The sequence below is a fragment of the Arvicola amphibius genome, chromosome 9 (assembly GCF_903992535.2).
Source record: "Arvicola amphibius chromosome 9, mArvAmp1.2, whole genome shotgun sequence".
In the NCBI taxonomy this organism is placed as follows: domain Eukaryota; kingdom Metazoa; phylum Chordata; class Mammalia; order Rodentia; family Cricetidae; genus Arvicola; species Arvicola amphibius.
The window spans coordinates 19,305,814-19,319,923 of NC_052055.2; the positions used below are offsets into that span (position 1 = coordinate 19,305,814).

Here is a 14,110-nt window from a genome sequence, read left to right on the forward strand (position 1 = left end):
ACTTCCTAGTTATGTCTAAAAGGTCTTGGGTTCTATTTTCAGCATCAAAAACAAAAAAAAGAAAATAAAAAAAATACACAAATCAACATAGTATTCATGCTGCTGCACGAGCATGAAGATCTGAGTTTGGATTCCCAGTACCCAACTAAAAGTTGGGAGTATTAGCACAGGTATAATATCAACACTGGGGTGGGGTGGGGGTGGAGGTGGGCTGAAACAGGGAGATCTCCAGAGGTTACTGACTAGCTCGCCTAGCTGAAGTGATGAGCTCCAGGCTCACTGAAAATCCCTACCTTAAAATAAGGTAGAGTTATGGAAGACACTCGGCATGGACATCTGGTCTACAAAAATTCATGCATACCCCTACACACATGTACATACACCAAAACCTGAACTCTTCCCACACAAACATAAAAGGAAACTTTCTAGAATATTTCACCCATATATCCTTTGAAAGGTGTGAATAGCATTACCTCTGTACCTTTCTTAGAACACAGGTAAAACCAAAGAGAAAATAAAGGCTTTTAATTTAAAGCAGGGCCAGTAAGATGACTCAGTGGTTAACAGCACCTGGCACCAAGGCTGTTGACCTCAGTTTTATCTCTGGAATCAACATAGGAGGAGGAAAAAAATCCCTGACAGTTGTCATCTGCATGTATACACGCTCACTCAATCAATAAGCATAAAGGAAAAAAAGGTTTGAGTTAGTTTAGGCTGATAATCTTTCCTTCTCAAGGAGCCCTGCCCATGTAAAACACTTCAGAAGTAATTAAAGTAGTAATTTTTTTGTTGCTATCTTACTGAACCAGATGGGTTTTTAATTTTACAGAAATTACTAACTTTTTTGTGAAGTTGCTGGATAGTCAATATATTATTGTTAGCCATTCTGTGCCTGTCAAAACCATAGGACACTATAGCATCAAAGCAGCCATAGGTAAATAAGCCCCAAAATGCGCAGAGTTGTGAGCCAATAAAATCTGTAAAACCAGGTGGCTAGACTTCAACTTCTATGAACTTAATTTCCTAGGAAACTGCATATACAAGCTAAAACATTTCACAAATCTCGTATATTCCCTGAAGATCGATCACTGGTGTGTACTCTGGACCCTAGTCAAGCACACCATGATCAAAGAAATATATAGATCTACCATTATGGAATGGCTACTCAAATTTTCTACATTTTCTAACAATATTGGTTATCTGATCTTTCAGACACAAAGAGATGGAAAATGTGGTAAAGAAGGAATGAGAAAAAGTTACAGTATAGGGTTGCTGTCAACAGTGAAAAGGGGAAGAATAGGAAGAGCACATCATCAAGAGACCCTGAGGAGAGCAAACAAGGCCACTCCACATCAATCCACACCCACAGATCTGCCTACACACTCACAACACATGTAAAGTAGTAAATACATAAAGTAAAATGGGGAAAAAATCGTTTAAAAATACTATTTTAAAGCCACTTTGAATTAGTGGTCAAACATCTTTTATTACCTTGTGAAATGTCTGCCATTAGTAGTGGGTTTCTCTGTTCTTTCCATATTCTTATCAAAACTAGAATCTGAAGAAATCTGTTCTTTTTTTCTCAAAGATCTTAAAGAACGCGTATGGCGGTAGATTTCAACTCCCTTAACTGAGGAGCCATCCTTTAAGAAAAATTAAGAATGTTGTTATAAGTTTGACTTTATTAGTTAAGACCAACCTTAAGTCCTAAGAATCTTCTCTGATTATAAATTAATAATAGTTGTTTTTAGTGCAGGATGATTTTTACACTTCCCCAAGAAACAATAAGTCAAACAATTATTTTATTGTAAGAATCAGTAAGGGCTATGAAACTGAAAATACAGCATTTACTACCAGGCTTGGTGAGTGGCGATCAGAAGTTTAAGGTCATCCTCAGTTTCAGAGTGTGAGGCTGAGCTGGAAATACCCATACCAAAGAATATTTAAGGTCACCTAGGTGCTTCAGTATTAAAAGGATTTCGCTTCCAAGTCTGAAGACCTGAATTAAAATCCCAGGACCCATATGGTGGAAGGAGAGAACAGACTCTTACAAGTTGTTCTGATTTCCTCATGTACACATACACACACCAAAAAAATTAAATTAAAATATATATCAAAAGGAACTACCAACGGAATAAAAAGGCAACCCACTGAATGGGAGAAAATATATCTACTATATACAAACAATATTTCTTCTTTGGATTTATTGAGTTATAGGGCACTGTGGCACTCAGTCTCAGCACTCAGGAGACAGAGGCAGGTGAATCTCTGTGAGTTCAAGTTCAGCCTGTTTTACAAAGCGAGTTCCAGGGCAACTAGGACTGTTACACAGAGAAAACCTGTCTCAAAAATAAATGAATGAATGATAGAATGATAAATATTGAGCTGGTCAGTAATGGCACACAACTTTAATCCCAGCACTCGGGAGGTAGAGGCAGGTGGATCTCTGTGAGTTTGAGGCCACCCTGGTCTACAGGACAGCCAGGATTTTACACAGAGAAACCCTGTGGTGATTATTTTGTTTGTGCTATAACAAAGTTTGCCTGAAGATCAGAGTGTGGAGCTAGTCACACTAGTTGGCTATGGAAGCCAGGCAGTGGTGGCACACACCTTTAATCCCAGCATTCGGTAATCAGAGGCAGAAGAATCTCTGTGAGTTCAAAGCCACCTTGGGCCACAGGAGATTGAATCTGTCTAAAAGATAAATAAGAGTTCACACCTTTGAGCCCAGCACTTGGGATAACATGCTTTTAGTCCCAGCACTAGGGAAGTGGAGACAGGAGTGATAAAGCTGGGTGGTGAGAGAAATATAAGGCGGGAGGAGACAAGATCTTGCCACCTTCTGTCTGAGGATTCCATAAAGATAAAGTCTCTCTAGTGGCTGGCTCCTTTACTTCTCTGATCTTTCAGCATTCACTGTGATATCTGACTCGTGGTTTTTATTATTAAGACCAATTAGAATTCGCACTACAATCCTGTCTTGGAAAAACAACAACAAAATTATTTTATTATTCTTGCCTGCATGTGCTTGGTACCCGTGGAGGTCAGAGGAGGGGGTTAGATCCCCTGAAACTGGAGTTAGAAACAGTTGTGAGGCACCATGTAGGTGCTGGGAATTGAACCCAGGTCCTCTGCAAAAGCAATAATTGTTCTTAACTACTGCCTCATCTCTCCAGCCCCAAACAATTAATTTTTTTAAATATTTATTTATTATGTATACAATATTCTGTCTGCAGGCCAGAAGAGGGCATCAGATCTCATTTCAGATGGTTGTGAGCCACCATGTGGTTGAACTGAACTCAGGACCTTTGGAAGAGCAAGCAATGCTCTTAACCGCTGAGTCATCTCTCCAGCCCCCCCAAACAACTAATATTTCAACAAAACTTTAAAGAGCAAAGGAAGGCAACAGATAGTTCTCCAAAGAAAATACAGCTAGCCAATATATGGAAATATGCTTAACATCGTTAGTCATTACTGAATTGCAAATAAAGCAATGATATATCATCTTACACTTATTAGAATATTTATCTTCCCTCTCCCAAGCCATGTATGGTGGTGGAGCACATTTTTAATTCCAACACTTTTGAGACCTGGACAAGAATATCCCTGAGTTCAAGGCTAGCTTGCTCCAGGACAGCCAAGGCTATACAAAAAACAAAAAACAAAACAAAACAAAACAACCAAAACAAACAACAACAACAACAAAACCTATCATGAAAAACAAACAAAGAAGAATTTGAAAAAATGGCATACAAGGCTGAGCCATCGTGGCACACGCCTTTAATCCCAGCACTCGGGAGGGAGAGGTAGGTGAATCTCTGTGAGTTTTGAGTCCAGCCTGGTTTACAAGAGCTAGTTCCAGGATAGCTAAGATACACAGGAAAACCCTGTCTCGAACAAACAAACAACAAACAAACAAACAAAAAACCAAAAAAAGAAAAATGGCATACAAATACAGAAACATACACATATGCTTGTGAGACTAAAACAGTTCTTTAATAATCAGAGAATTACTATAAATCCAGGTTTTAAAAGACCATTTCTGAGTGAGTATACAGCCAAGGAAATGAAAGCAGGGCTCAATCAGATACCGCACATCCATATTCACAACACAAGATTACAATAGCCAAAAAGTGGGATCCACCCAACCATCCATTCACAGAAGAGTAGATAAATGCAGTGTGGGGCTATCAAGCTGACTCAGGAAGGCACTAGTCATGAAATCTGATTATCTGAGTTCACTCCTCAGGGCCCACATGGTAAAAGATAAAAACTGACTCACCTGCCCTCCCCAGAAAAAAAAAAAAAACCTAACATTTTAAGTTGTTAAAAATGCAATATAATGTCTTCAAAAAGAATGAAAATTTAGAGAGATGGCTCAACAATTGAGAGCAACTGTCCACTCTTCCTGAGGACCTGAGTTGATTCCCAACACCCATATGGGGGCTCACAACTTTAACTCCAGATACACATGCAAGCTATTAGTGCTATAACCTTTATCTGGTCATCCAAATTCTGGACCTGCGGACTATAATCTGACTTATTTAATCAAATCCCTAGCTCTTTATGATTTCCTAATATTGCAACTTCTAAACCTAAATTAAGAGACCTTTCAGGCTCCTACTCCATGAAGACTGTGTCATGTACCCGACTTCACAAAGCCCCTCACCATTCCATGACAAACCCCTACTCACAATTTCAGCACCTCACTAAACTATATGCTTTTTACCTTACTTTTTAAAAAGGGGGGGGGGGTCTAAGAAACCCAAGCTGGCCTTGATTTGGAGCACAGGATGAATTCGAACTTCTGATCTTCTGGCCTCTACCTGTTAGGTAAAGGAATAGCTCACTATACTAGGCTCTTCATATAATTCAAAACAAAATTTCCATATATTGCACAAATTAGTATTGAGTATGGAGTGTTTCTCCAGATGTTTAAATAAATACAAATTTAAAAATAGCATATATACACACTTCTATATGCTGCAGTGTCAATAAAACCCTGTCTCAAAAATCAAACAGGTGGGTGTGGGTGGCACATGCCTTTAGTCCTAGCAATTTATGATTCCAGGCCAGTCTGGTCTACATAGGAATCTCTTAGCTAGACCAGGCTACATAATGGAACCCTGTCTCAAAAATAAACATAGAGACTCTGAGATTGAGTTTAGTGCTAGAGTGCTTGCCTAGCTTACTCAAAACTCCGCAAAAGTGTAGGTGAATACAATCCAAAATTGATAATGGCTAGTTAACTCATATAAGTTAAGAAAAAAACAAAACACAAGCTGGGCAGTGTTGGCACACGCATTTAATCCCAGCATTTGGGAGGCAGAGACAGGTGGATCTCTGTGAGTTCCAGGCCAACCTGGTCTACAAAAACTAGTTTCAGTGCAGGCTCCAAAACTACAGAGAAACTCTATCTCGAAAAACAAAAGCAAAACAAAAAACCCCACAAATCCCAACAGATACCAGCCAAAATGTCAAAGTAGTGGGGCATTAAGGGCTGCTGTGATGCTGTCTCAGAAACAAACAAACCTATTTCTAGCTTGGGCTGGGCAGAATGGCTCCTGTAAAGCGGTTCTGCTATCAACAAAGTGGTGACCGAGAATACACCATCAGTTTCACAAGCACAACCAGGGAGTGGGCTTCAAGAAGTGTCTCCTTCAGGCACTCAAAGAAATCCAGAAATTTGGCATGAAGGAGATGGTGACTCCAGACATACACACTGACAACAGGAACATCCCACATCGCATCCACATTTGTCCAGAAAATGTAATGCAGGTGAGGACTCACAAAACAAACTACATACTGGTAACTTAAGCACCTGTTACCACATTAAAAAACCTACAGTCAATGCAGATAAGAACTAACCTGCTCAAAGTCAAATAACATTACAGAATTGCCTCAAATAAATAAGTAAACAAAAGAAAAAAGAAAGAGCAAAAGATACTATGTAGTTATGGGTCACTCTCAGTACCTTCTGGATTTAAAGGTACTCTATTACTAAACCAGGAAAAGTCAAATTAATGAATTAGTACGAATAAATTTATAACCATCTCAAGAAGTACCATCTCTACCATCTGCTGATAAATGAAACTGGGAATTAGTAAGTTTTCAAATATCAGGGTAATGGGAGTACCAGACTGAATACAAAGCCTCCGTATTAGAAAGCTTTTCAGACACAAGCTATCCCATTCTTGATACTGAAGGGGTTTGTAATAGGAATTTGTTATCTCTGAGAACTACTCGTTATTTCACACCCAACCTAACACTTCCTAACTAACCTCTAATCAGAAGGCCTACCACAGTGCCTTAATTTATAGAAGGAAGATTTTATTTCAAAAAGATGGTATGTGGTCAGGTAGGTGGTGGCGCATGTCTTTAATCCCAGCACTCCCCAGCACCAAGCAGGCAGATCTTTGAGTTCCAGACCAGCCTGGTTTACTTAGTGAGTTCCTAGACAGCCAGAGCTACACTCACAAAAAAAAAAAAAAAAAAAAAAAAAAAAAGCCAGCAGTGGTGGTGGATGTCTTTAATTCCAGCACTCAGGAGGCAGGCAGATCTCTGAGTTCGAGGTCAGCCTGGTCTACAAGAGCTAGTTCCAAAGGCAGGCTCCAAAGCTACAGAGAAACCCTGCCTTGAAAAACGAGAGAGAGAGAGAGAGAGAGAGAGAGAGAGAGAGAGAGAGAGAGAGAGAGAGAGAGAGGAGAGGAGAGGAGGAGGGAGGAGGGAGGAGGGAGGGAGGGAGGGAAAGGAAAGAAAGGAAGAAAGGAAGGTAGGAAAGAAAGAAAGCTAAAATATATAGCATAAACGCTGGCCCAGAGACTATCCTCTTCCTCCTACATTTCAAGGACTCTCTCTCCATATGGTATGGATGGCATGTATATAATGCTTAACTAACAACTTTGTTAATAAGGACAACCCAAAACAAATGCTGCATCTATGTGCCATGCTCTGTTCTAGAAAAATAAAACACACACACCCCTATAGAATTACATTTGACTTAGGGAAAAATATAAACAAGAAAAGTTAGGCGATTATAGCTATCCAAGAAGAGTGTAATCACTACAACAGCCGGCAGAATAAAAGATCAGGTAAAGAGGACGTTTGTAATTCAGAGTAAGAAATGTTTACCCTACCCAGACCTCTGCCCATTCCTGCACCTGAGAATCAAATCCCTCCAGAAGTCAGACCCCAATACAAGACCAACTCTGTATCAACTAAGTGGGCACGGCTGTCTGTGTCACTGTCACCCCAGCGCTCCTATCCGTCTTTCTGACTTCCAGGCTCTCCGGCCCTATTTTTCTTACTGCCATAGCGACCAGCACTGCAACGAGACCATCACTACCTGTTTTGGTAACTTTACTGTGGCCTCCTTAACCTCAACCTTTTTGGTGAACGCTGTCCCCTTCCTCCACTGCCAAAGCGGGCAGATGTCTTCGGGACTCTGACTTCAAAAGTCGCACTAGTCCTCGATAGGCAAGAAGCATTTGATGCGAGGTCTCCATTCTCTGCAAACATCCCCTGCAGCTACTGTGGCTGCGGCACGGCGAGCCAGGACAGCAAGGATCCGGGAGGCAGAAACGTCTAAGTTCCAACTTCAGAACTTCCTACCGCTCTCCTGTTGATCTTTCTGGGGTGCATTTCTTTATCTGTCACACGGCTGTCATCACTACAGACCCTCTAGGGCTTGTCACGAGACTTAAAGGAAGGGCACACGAAGTAGTTGGTAGCCGTCCCTCCACATTATGCAACCTGATATTTCACTCCGCCGAGGTCCTGATCGTGGAACCTCCCTGGACCGTAAATGGAGGGGCAGTGGAGTCTGAGTTACCGGTTGTGCTCGCACTCCCTAAAATGCCCCTGTGCACGCGCGAGCAGTCAGCAACCTCGGGGTCTCACTCTCCCGGCTGACGCGAACCGGGGACGCAGCCGGGGAAGCGGGGGAAGAGCGGCCCCAAACCACTTTGGCCCTACGCGCCACTTCGGCTCTGGCGGGCCCTGGTTTCCTCTTGTGTAGAAAGAGGTGGCGACCAACTGCTCAGCTCGCTTCCAGCCAGATCTGTCTCACCGGAACCTTGGAACCTTCCAGCACCCCTGCGCGGCACGCCGGTTCCCCACACCCGGGTTGCCGGTCCCCACTCGGCGCGGCTCCATCCCGGGTCCAAAGGTTCCCCGCCCCAGGCCGGTACTCACCGCGGTGGAGTCCAGCGATTTCCCCGCTCCTCGGGGCGAGCCGGGCCGCCTCCGGCCGCTGTCCTTCAGGCTGAGGAACTCATTGGACAGGTCCAGAGAGTCGGTGGCCGAAGAAGTGGTGGAGCGACTGTGCAGCTCCAGGCTGCTGCGGAGGACCACCATGGTGCCCCCTGCGGGAGCCGGAACCCGTTATGAGGGAGAGGGTGCGGAGCGCCAGAAGGGGAAGCCTCTCAGGCGCTGGCGCGCTCTAAATTCTGGCGCCACAAACTGCGCGCCTAGAGGCCTCAGAGGACGCGCGCGCGCGGAATCCTTCCGCCGCCGGCCCCGCCGCCGCAGCCGGCCCCGCCCCCTCTGCCGCTCCGAAACCGACAAACGGGAGACTCTCCTCCCATCTGCTGAGCACGGGAGCCTATGCCGTCGTGAGCTGGGACTCTAGCGAGCCGCGTGGAGCGCCGGACAGGAACTTGAGACTTCTTCCTTCTATAGTTCCGGCTCACCGCCTTCAGTGGAGGGAGACAGAGAGAGCTGTGCTGCGTCCTGTTTGGAATTTTGGCGCGTGGATTTGGAGGGCCTCTTTGGCTACCTGCCGGCTGCTTCCCGCCATCTAGCCTTCAAACGCAAAATAAATAAATAAGATTTTAAAAAGTCCCTAAAGCACTTTGACTTTGAGATTGAAGAGCTTTTTGTTGATGAACGAATGAAAATAAATTAACTACCGGAAAGAAAGAAAACCTAGTGGTCCTTAAAGAAAGCTAAAAGAGCTGACAATAGCTATTGGGATAGACAGAGTCATACAATACATACCAGGGATAGAAACTGTAAAAATTCTGATTTTTTAAAAAAGCTGCCAACTTGCTGTAAACTGTTAAAGGCAATTAAGACATGCGAGTTAATGGTCAGTCACCTTATAAATGATGGAATTTTTTAATTCCATCATTAACTATGTAATCATGCTAAGTACAAATGTAACTCATTTACAGAGACAAACTTTAGCCTTCTGTATATGCTGTCAAGGTTAAGCTTAAAGCAAGTAACTAGAAATAAGGGTTATTTATTTATTTATTTTAAAGTCAGGTACTTAATAGATTAGATGACAACCCTGCCTTATGCTTCACCCTCCATCAGGGCCCTGTCCAAACTGTGGGTACCGTTTGGTTGCCTGCTGTACTCTGCCTCGCAAAAGTAGTTCTGTTCCCCAAAATTCTTCTGAAAGACTTGCTGCCCAGTCTTTGAGGCTGCTGCTCGGAGTGCTGGTGCAAGGTAGAGGACCTCTGCCTCAAATAAGGTAGTGTTGGAGTAGCCCAGGATGGCTGTCCAGGTAGCAAGCAAATCTTGGTCATTTTTAATTTATACAGAGGCCATTTGGCATAAAAAAAAGTTAAAATTAAAAGTCTTGCAAAACAAGTGATGTGGGCTGGGCGGTGGTGGAGCACGCCTTTAATCCCAGCACTTGGGAGGCAGAGGTAGGCGGATCTCTGTGAGTTCAAGGCCAGCCTGGTCTACAAGAGCTAGTTCCAGGACAGACTCCAAAACTACAGAGAAACCCTGTCTCGAAAAAACAAAAACAAAAACAAAAAAAAGTGATGTATAAATATCCCAATTTGATAAGAACAAACATCATTAAGCTTCTAACCTTTCTAGCTCTGCTGCTTTCTCTTTTTCCTTCTTTTCTTTCTTTTCTTTTCTTTTTTTTTGTTTTCTGTTTTTCAAGACAGGGTTTCTTTTTTTAATATTTATTTATTTATTATGTATACAATATTCTGTTTGTGTATATGCCTGTAGGCCAGAAGAGGGTACCAGACCTTATTACAGATGGTTGTGAGCCACCATGTGGTTGCTAGGAATTGAACTCAGGACCTTTGAAGAGCAGGCATCTCTCCAGCCCAAGACAGGATTTCGTTGTGTAGCCCTGGTTTTAGCTCCCTTAGATCAAGCTGACCTCAAACTCAGAGATCTGCCTGCCTCTGCCTCCCAAATGCTGGGGTTAAAGGTGTGCACCACCTCTGTCCAGTTGTGTTCTCTCTCTCTCTCTCTCTCTCTCTCTCTCTCTCTCTCTCTCTCTCTCTCTCTCTCTCTGTTTTTTGAGACAGGGTTTCTCTGTGCTCCTTTGGAGCCAGTCCTGGAACTAGCTCTTGTAGACCAGGCTGGCCTCGAACTCATAGAGATCGGCCTGCCTCTGCCTCTTGAGTGCTGGGATTAAATGTGTGTGCCACCACTGCCTGGCGGTACTCTCTTAATAAACATTTTCTGCATGCCCCTGGCCCAATTCTTTGTTCTGAGACAAAAGAAACAGGAAATCCTGGTGGGCATTTGTTGGACCCTGACATCCATCTGTAATACTGCTGCTTTCCATCCAGCCCACGTGCTGGCACTACATGTCTATACCATCATGCCCATTTTATGTGATGCTGGGGATTAAATCAAGGGTTTCTTTCATGGTAGGCAAAGATCCTACCAACTGAGTTACATCTCCAGCCACCTGCATTCTAATTAAAAAGGATTTATTCCAGTCGTAATGCTTAGCCTTTGCTCGGAGAGGTGTGAGAATGGGGACAATTTCAAAATGATGCCAGTTTTTGCCACTTTTTGTATAGAGTACATAGTCACATGATTCCAACATAGAAACCCCTAGCTGTGAGAGACTTAACAAAACATTAGCATAGTTTCTAAGAATTGTGGCGGTAGGAGGACTTCCCCTCCCTTCTTTCACCCCCATTAAAATGACCGCTTGGAAATTCTACTATTTGTTCTTGTCAACACTTAATGATAGGCCCTGCCCAACCCCCCCTCCCCCACCTGAGCACTTACTAAAAAGATCTTACAATCGTCAATATGTATCTTTGACAATTCAGAAGTCTTTCTTAAAGACCCAAGAAACATTTGAAAAAGAATCAACAGGAAGGGATATGGTTAACTCTTGAAGTCTCTGTGGGAGGACTGTACTCCAGAGAACTGTGGTTATGTGCCGACAACAACTTGATGTGGGAAAATTGGTAAAGCCTTTGTATCTGGCATGAACACCAGAGTGTTGGGATTGTTTTAAGGTGGACCAAAGCCTTGAGAATTCAGTTTAACCAACAATATATACAAACTCAATCCTTGTAGCACACCTATTTAGAAAATAGCATTGTAAACTTTATTTTCAGGAAATATTTTATTTATATATAGGAAATAGTTTATTTGAGGAAACTGAGGCACAGGAAGTAGGAGGGTGAAGTAACTCTGCTCGAGGGCACACACACTCATAGAGCCTGCTAGATAAATTCAAAATCTAGGTATGGTGGTGTGGGCCTGTAATTCTACCACTCAGGTGATAGCCAGTGAGTGCCATATGAGACCTCCATCTCACCACCACCTTTGCACACAAACTCCAAAATAACCAGGAGACAACACAGATTAGGCAGCAACTGAAACTACGGAATAGCTGGGCGGTGGTGGCACACGCCTTTAATCCCAGCACTCGGAGGCAGAGGCAGATGGATCTCTGTGAGTTCGAGGCCAGCCTGGTCTACAAGAGCTAGTTCCAGGACAGGTTCCCAAAGCTACAGAGAAACCCTGTCTTGAAAAACAAAACAAAACAAAAAAGAAAGAAAAGAAAAAAAGAAAGAAACTACTACAGAGACGTATGTATGCATCTAAGGCTAGAGGAGAGGATCCAAGAAGTTAACAAATTTGACACTGGTCCTCTATCTCTTTGAGGAAGGCTTCTCATGCCTATGAGAAGGCAGATCAATTTGCTGGTGTGGGATGATGTACAGGTGCTGGCCAGAAAGGCAACCCCCAGAACATGGCGTTTGTGTGTGTGTGTAGGGGGTGTTGGACAGTGTGTGGGTCAGTCAGCAACCTGTGAAGGCACCCGAGTTTGAAAAGCAGAGGTGATTCCCACAGCACCTGGGGCAAGAGTACTAGCGAGGGAGGAAAGAGACTAGAAGGTCCCTGTGTGAACTTGCTGGCCACCCACACCTGTGTGCAGGCCTTTCCAAGGTCTGGTTTCCCCAAGCTCTGTTTTTTGTGTCCAGAGGGTTGAAGAAAGACTAAACCTTCAAGGTCACATACCACTAGCTATGATGCCTTCCTAGAAACTGCAGGGAGCCTCTTTCTGAGAAAGATTAACTTCAGGCTCACTTTTTACTAAACAAGAACAGTTAAGTTTAATGACCTTCCCTCCCCACCCCCTAGAGCCTCCTTTGAAGCCGAATATTCAAGCTGAAGCAATAAATTGGTAACAGACACAAACACATTTGTGGGTTTTTTGTTGTTTTTGTAGGATTTATGGGTTTTGGAAGGCAATTACATTCACCAGTATACCACCAGCACAGCACTTTATGGGTTTTGGGACTCATGAGGTTGAGAGTCTGTGGGTGGCCTATAAACCAAGCTTAAGAATTACAGTGTCTTTCGTTTTCTTTTTTGTAGGGAAGTTCCCTGAGCAGTTACATATGTTCAATGCAAACACAGGAAACTAGCAAGTCTAAAGAGACAGTTCTTCGTGTCCTTCATTCACTATGAATAAATACTGTTTTGATAATTGGTGTCTTTCTGCAAATAAATACGATTAATACAGAATGCTATCCAGACTCTTTTTCCTTTTGGCTTTTCGAGACAGGGTTTCTATGTGTAAACAGTCCTAGATGTTCTGGAATTCACTTTGTAGACCAGACTGGCCTCGAACTCACTGAGATCCACTCACCTCTGACTCCTAAGAGCCAGGATTTTTTTCAAAGAAAAATTATTTATTTATTTATTTATTATGTATACAGCATTCCTTCCACGTATGCCTGCGGGCCAGAAGAGGGCACCAGACCTCATTAGAGATGGTTGTGAGCCACCATATGGTTTCTGGGAATTGAACTCAGGACCTTTGGAAGAGCAGGCAATGCTCTTAACCTCTGAGCCATCTCTCCAGCCCTAAAAGAAAAATTCTTTTTTTTTTTAATATTTATTTATTATGTATACAATATTCTGTGTGTATACCTGCAGGCCAGAAGAGGGCACCAGACCTCATTACAGATGGTTGTGAGCCACAATGTGGTTGCTGGGAATTGAACTCAGGACCTCTGGAAGAGCAGGCAATGCTCTTAACTGCTGAGCCATCTCTCCAGCCCCCAAGAAAAATTCTTATGTAACTCTAGTCTGCTACTATGTAGTCCAAGCTATTCTTGCACTCAAAGCAATCCTCCTGCCTCAGTCTCCTGCTTGCAGGGATTATAGGGGCCCAGCACCACACTTGTTTAAAACCTTTTTACTTACTAGATCAGTCTGTCTTTCTATATATAGATACATTATTAATATCTAAAATTAAAAAGAAATTAAGTAACAATATGGTGAGATTTCGGTGCAATCCCTCGATTCGGTTTTTCTTCTTTCTAGGTTCTGGTTTCGCGTTGCATTCTAAAGCTTCAGCTTTCACGCCCAGCCGGCTCTTTAGAGTCGCTTCAGGTTCCACACAGCTGTGTAGCATAGCGAGAGATCCTGCAGATTTCTGCGGTTGGTTTGATTCCGGAGTCTTAGCACGTGGCCTTGACCTGCCTTTTGCGACTGCAGTCTCTGGGTCCTTCACCTTCTGGTGTGAAGTCTGTAAATCATATCTGAGAGCTTTCTAAAGGTTCAAAGGCTGTGCAAAACTTGGTTACGAAGGACTTAGGGAGCTTCAGATAAGAGGTTTTGGTCTGCGGAAACTGACTTGCTGAAAGGTGCAATAATAAAGGAGCCTTTGACTAAGCTACAGGCGGGTCAGTTCGCCAGAGGCTGACTCCCCAGTTCATCCTAAAGTGTCTGTTTCTTCTTTCCACCGACACGCAGGAACCCAACACAGCTGGCAACCTCAGCTGGGGTTGAAGGGGTGCCAGTAAGCTCATTCAACACTTTCAACACCAAGCAGTCCCCACCTGATGGCGACTAGGTCCACGAAACACAG

General features: G+C 43.3%; 1 protein-coding gene across 3 annotated transcripts in view; it reads right to left on the reverse strand.

The window, feature by feature from the left end:
- Atad2 (ATPase family AAA domain containing 2) overlaps positions 1-8,480 on the reverse strand; it is a 42,570-nt gene extending 34,090 nt beyond the window's left edge. The window contains exons 1-2 of one of the 3 annotated variants that reach the window (XM_038343416.2): positions 8,194-8,480; positions 1,492-1,643 (exon numbers count right to left, since the gene is read on the reverse strand). In XM_038343416.2, coding sequence (XP_038199344.1) covers positions 1,492-1,643; positions 8,194-8,355 — 314 coding nt within the window. In that variant the 5' untranslated portion in view covers positions 8,356-8,480. Of the gene's footprint in view, positions 1-1,491; positions 1,644-7,345; positions 7,743-7,974; positions 7,995-8,193 lie in introns of those variants that run through there. The other 2 variants (XM_042055706.1, XM_038343417.2) reach the window with 2 other exon arrangements.
- Between the last annotated feature and the right edge of the window lie 5,630 nt (positions 8,481-14,110).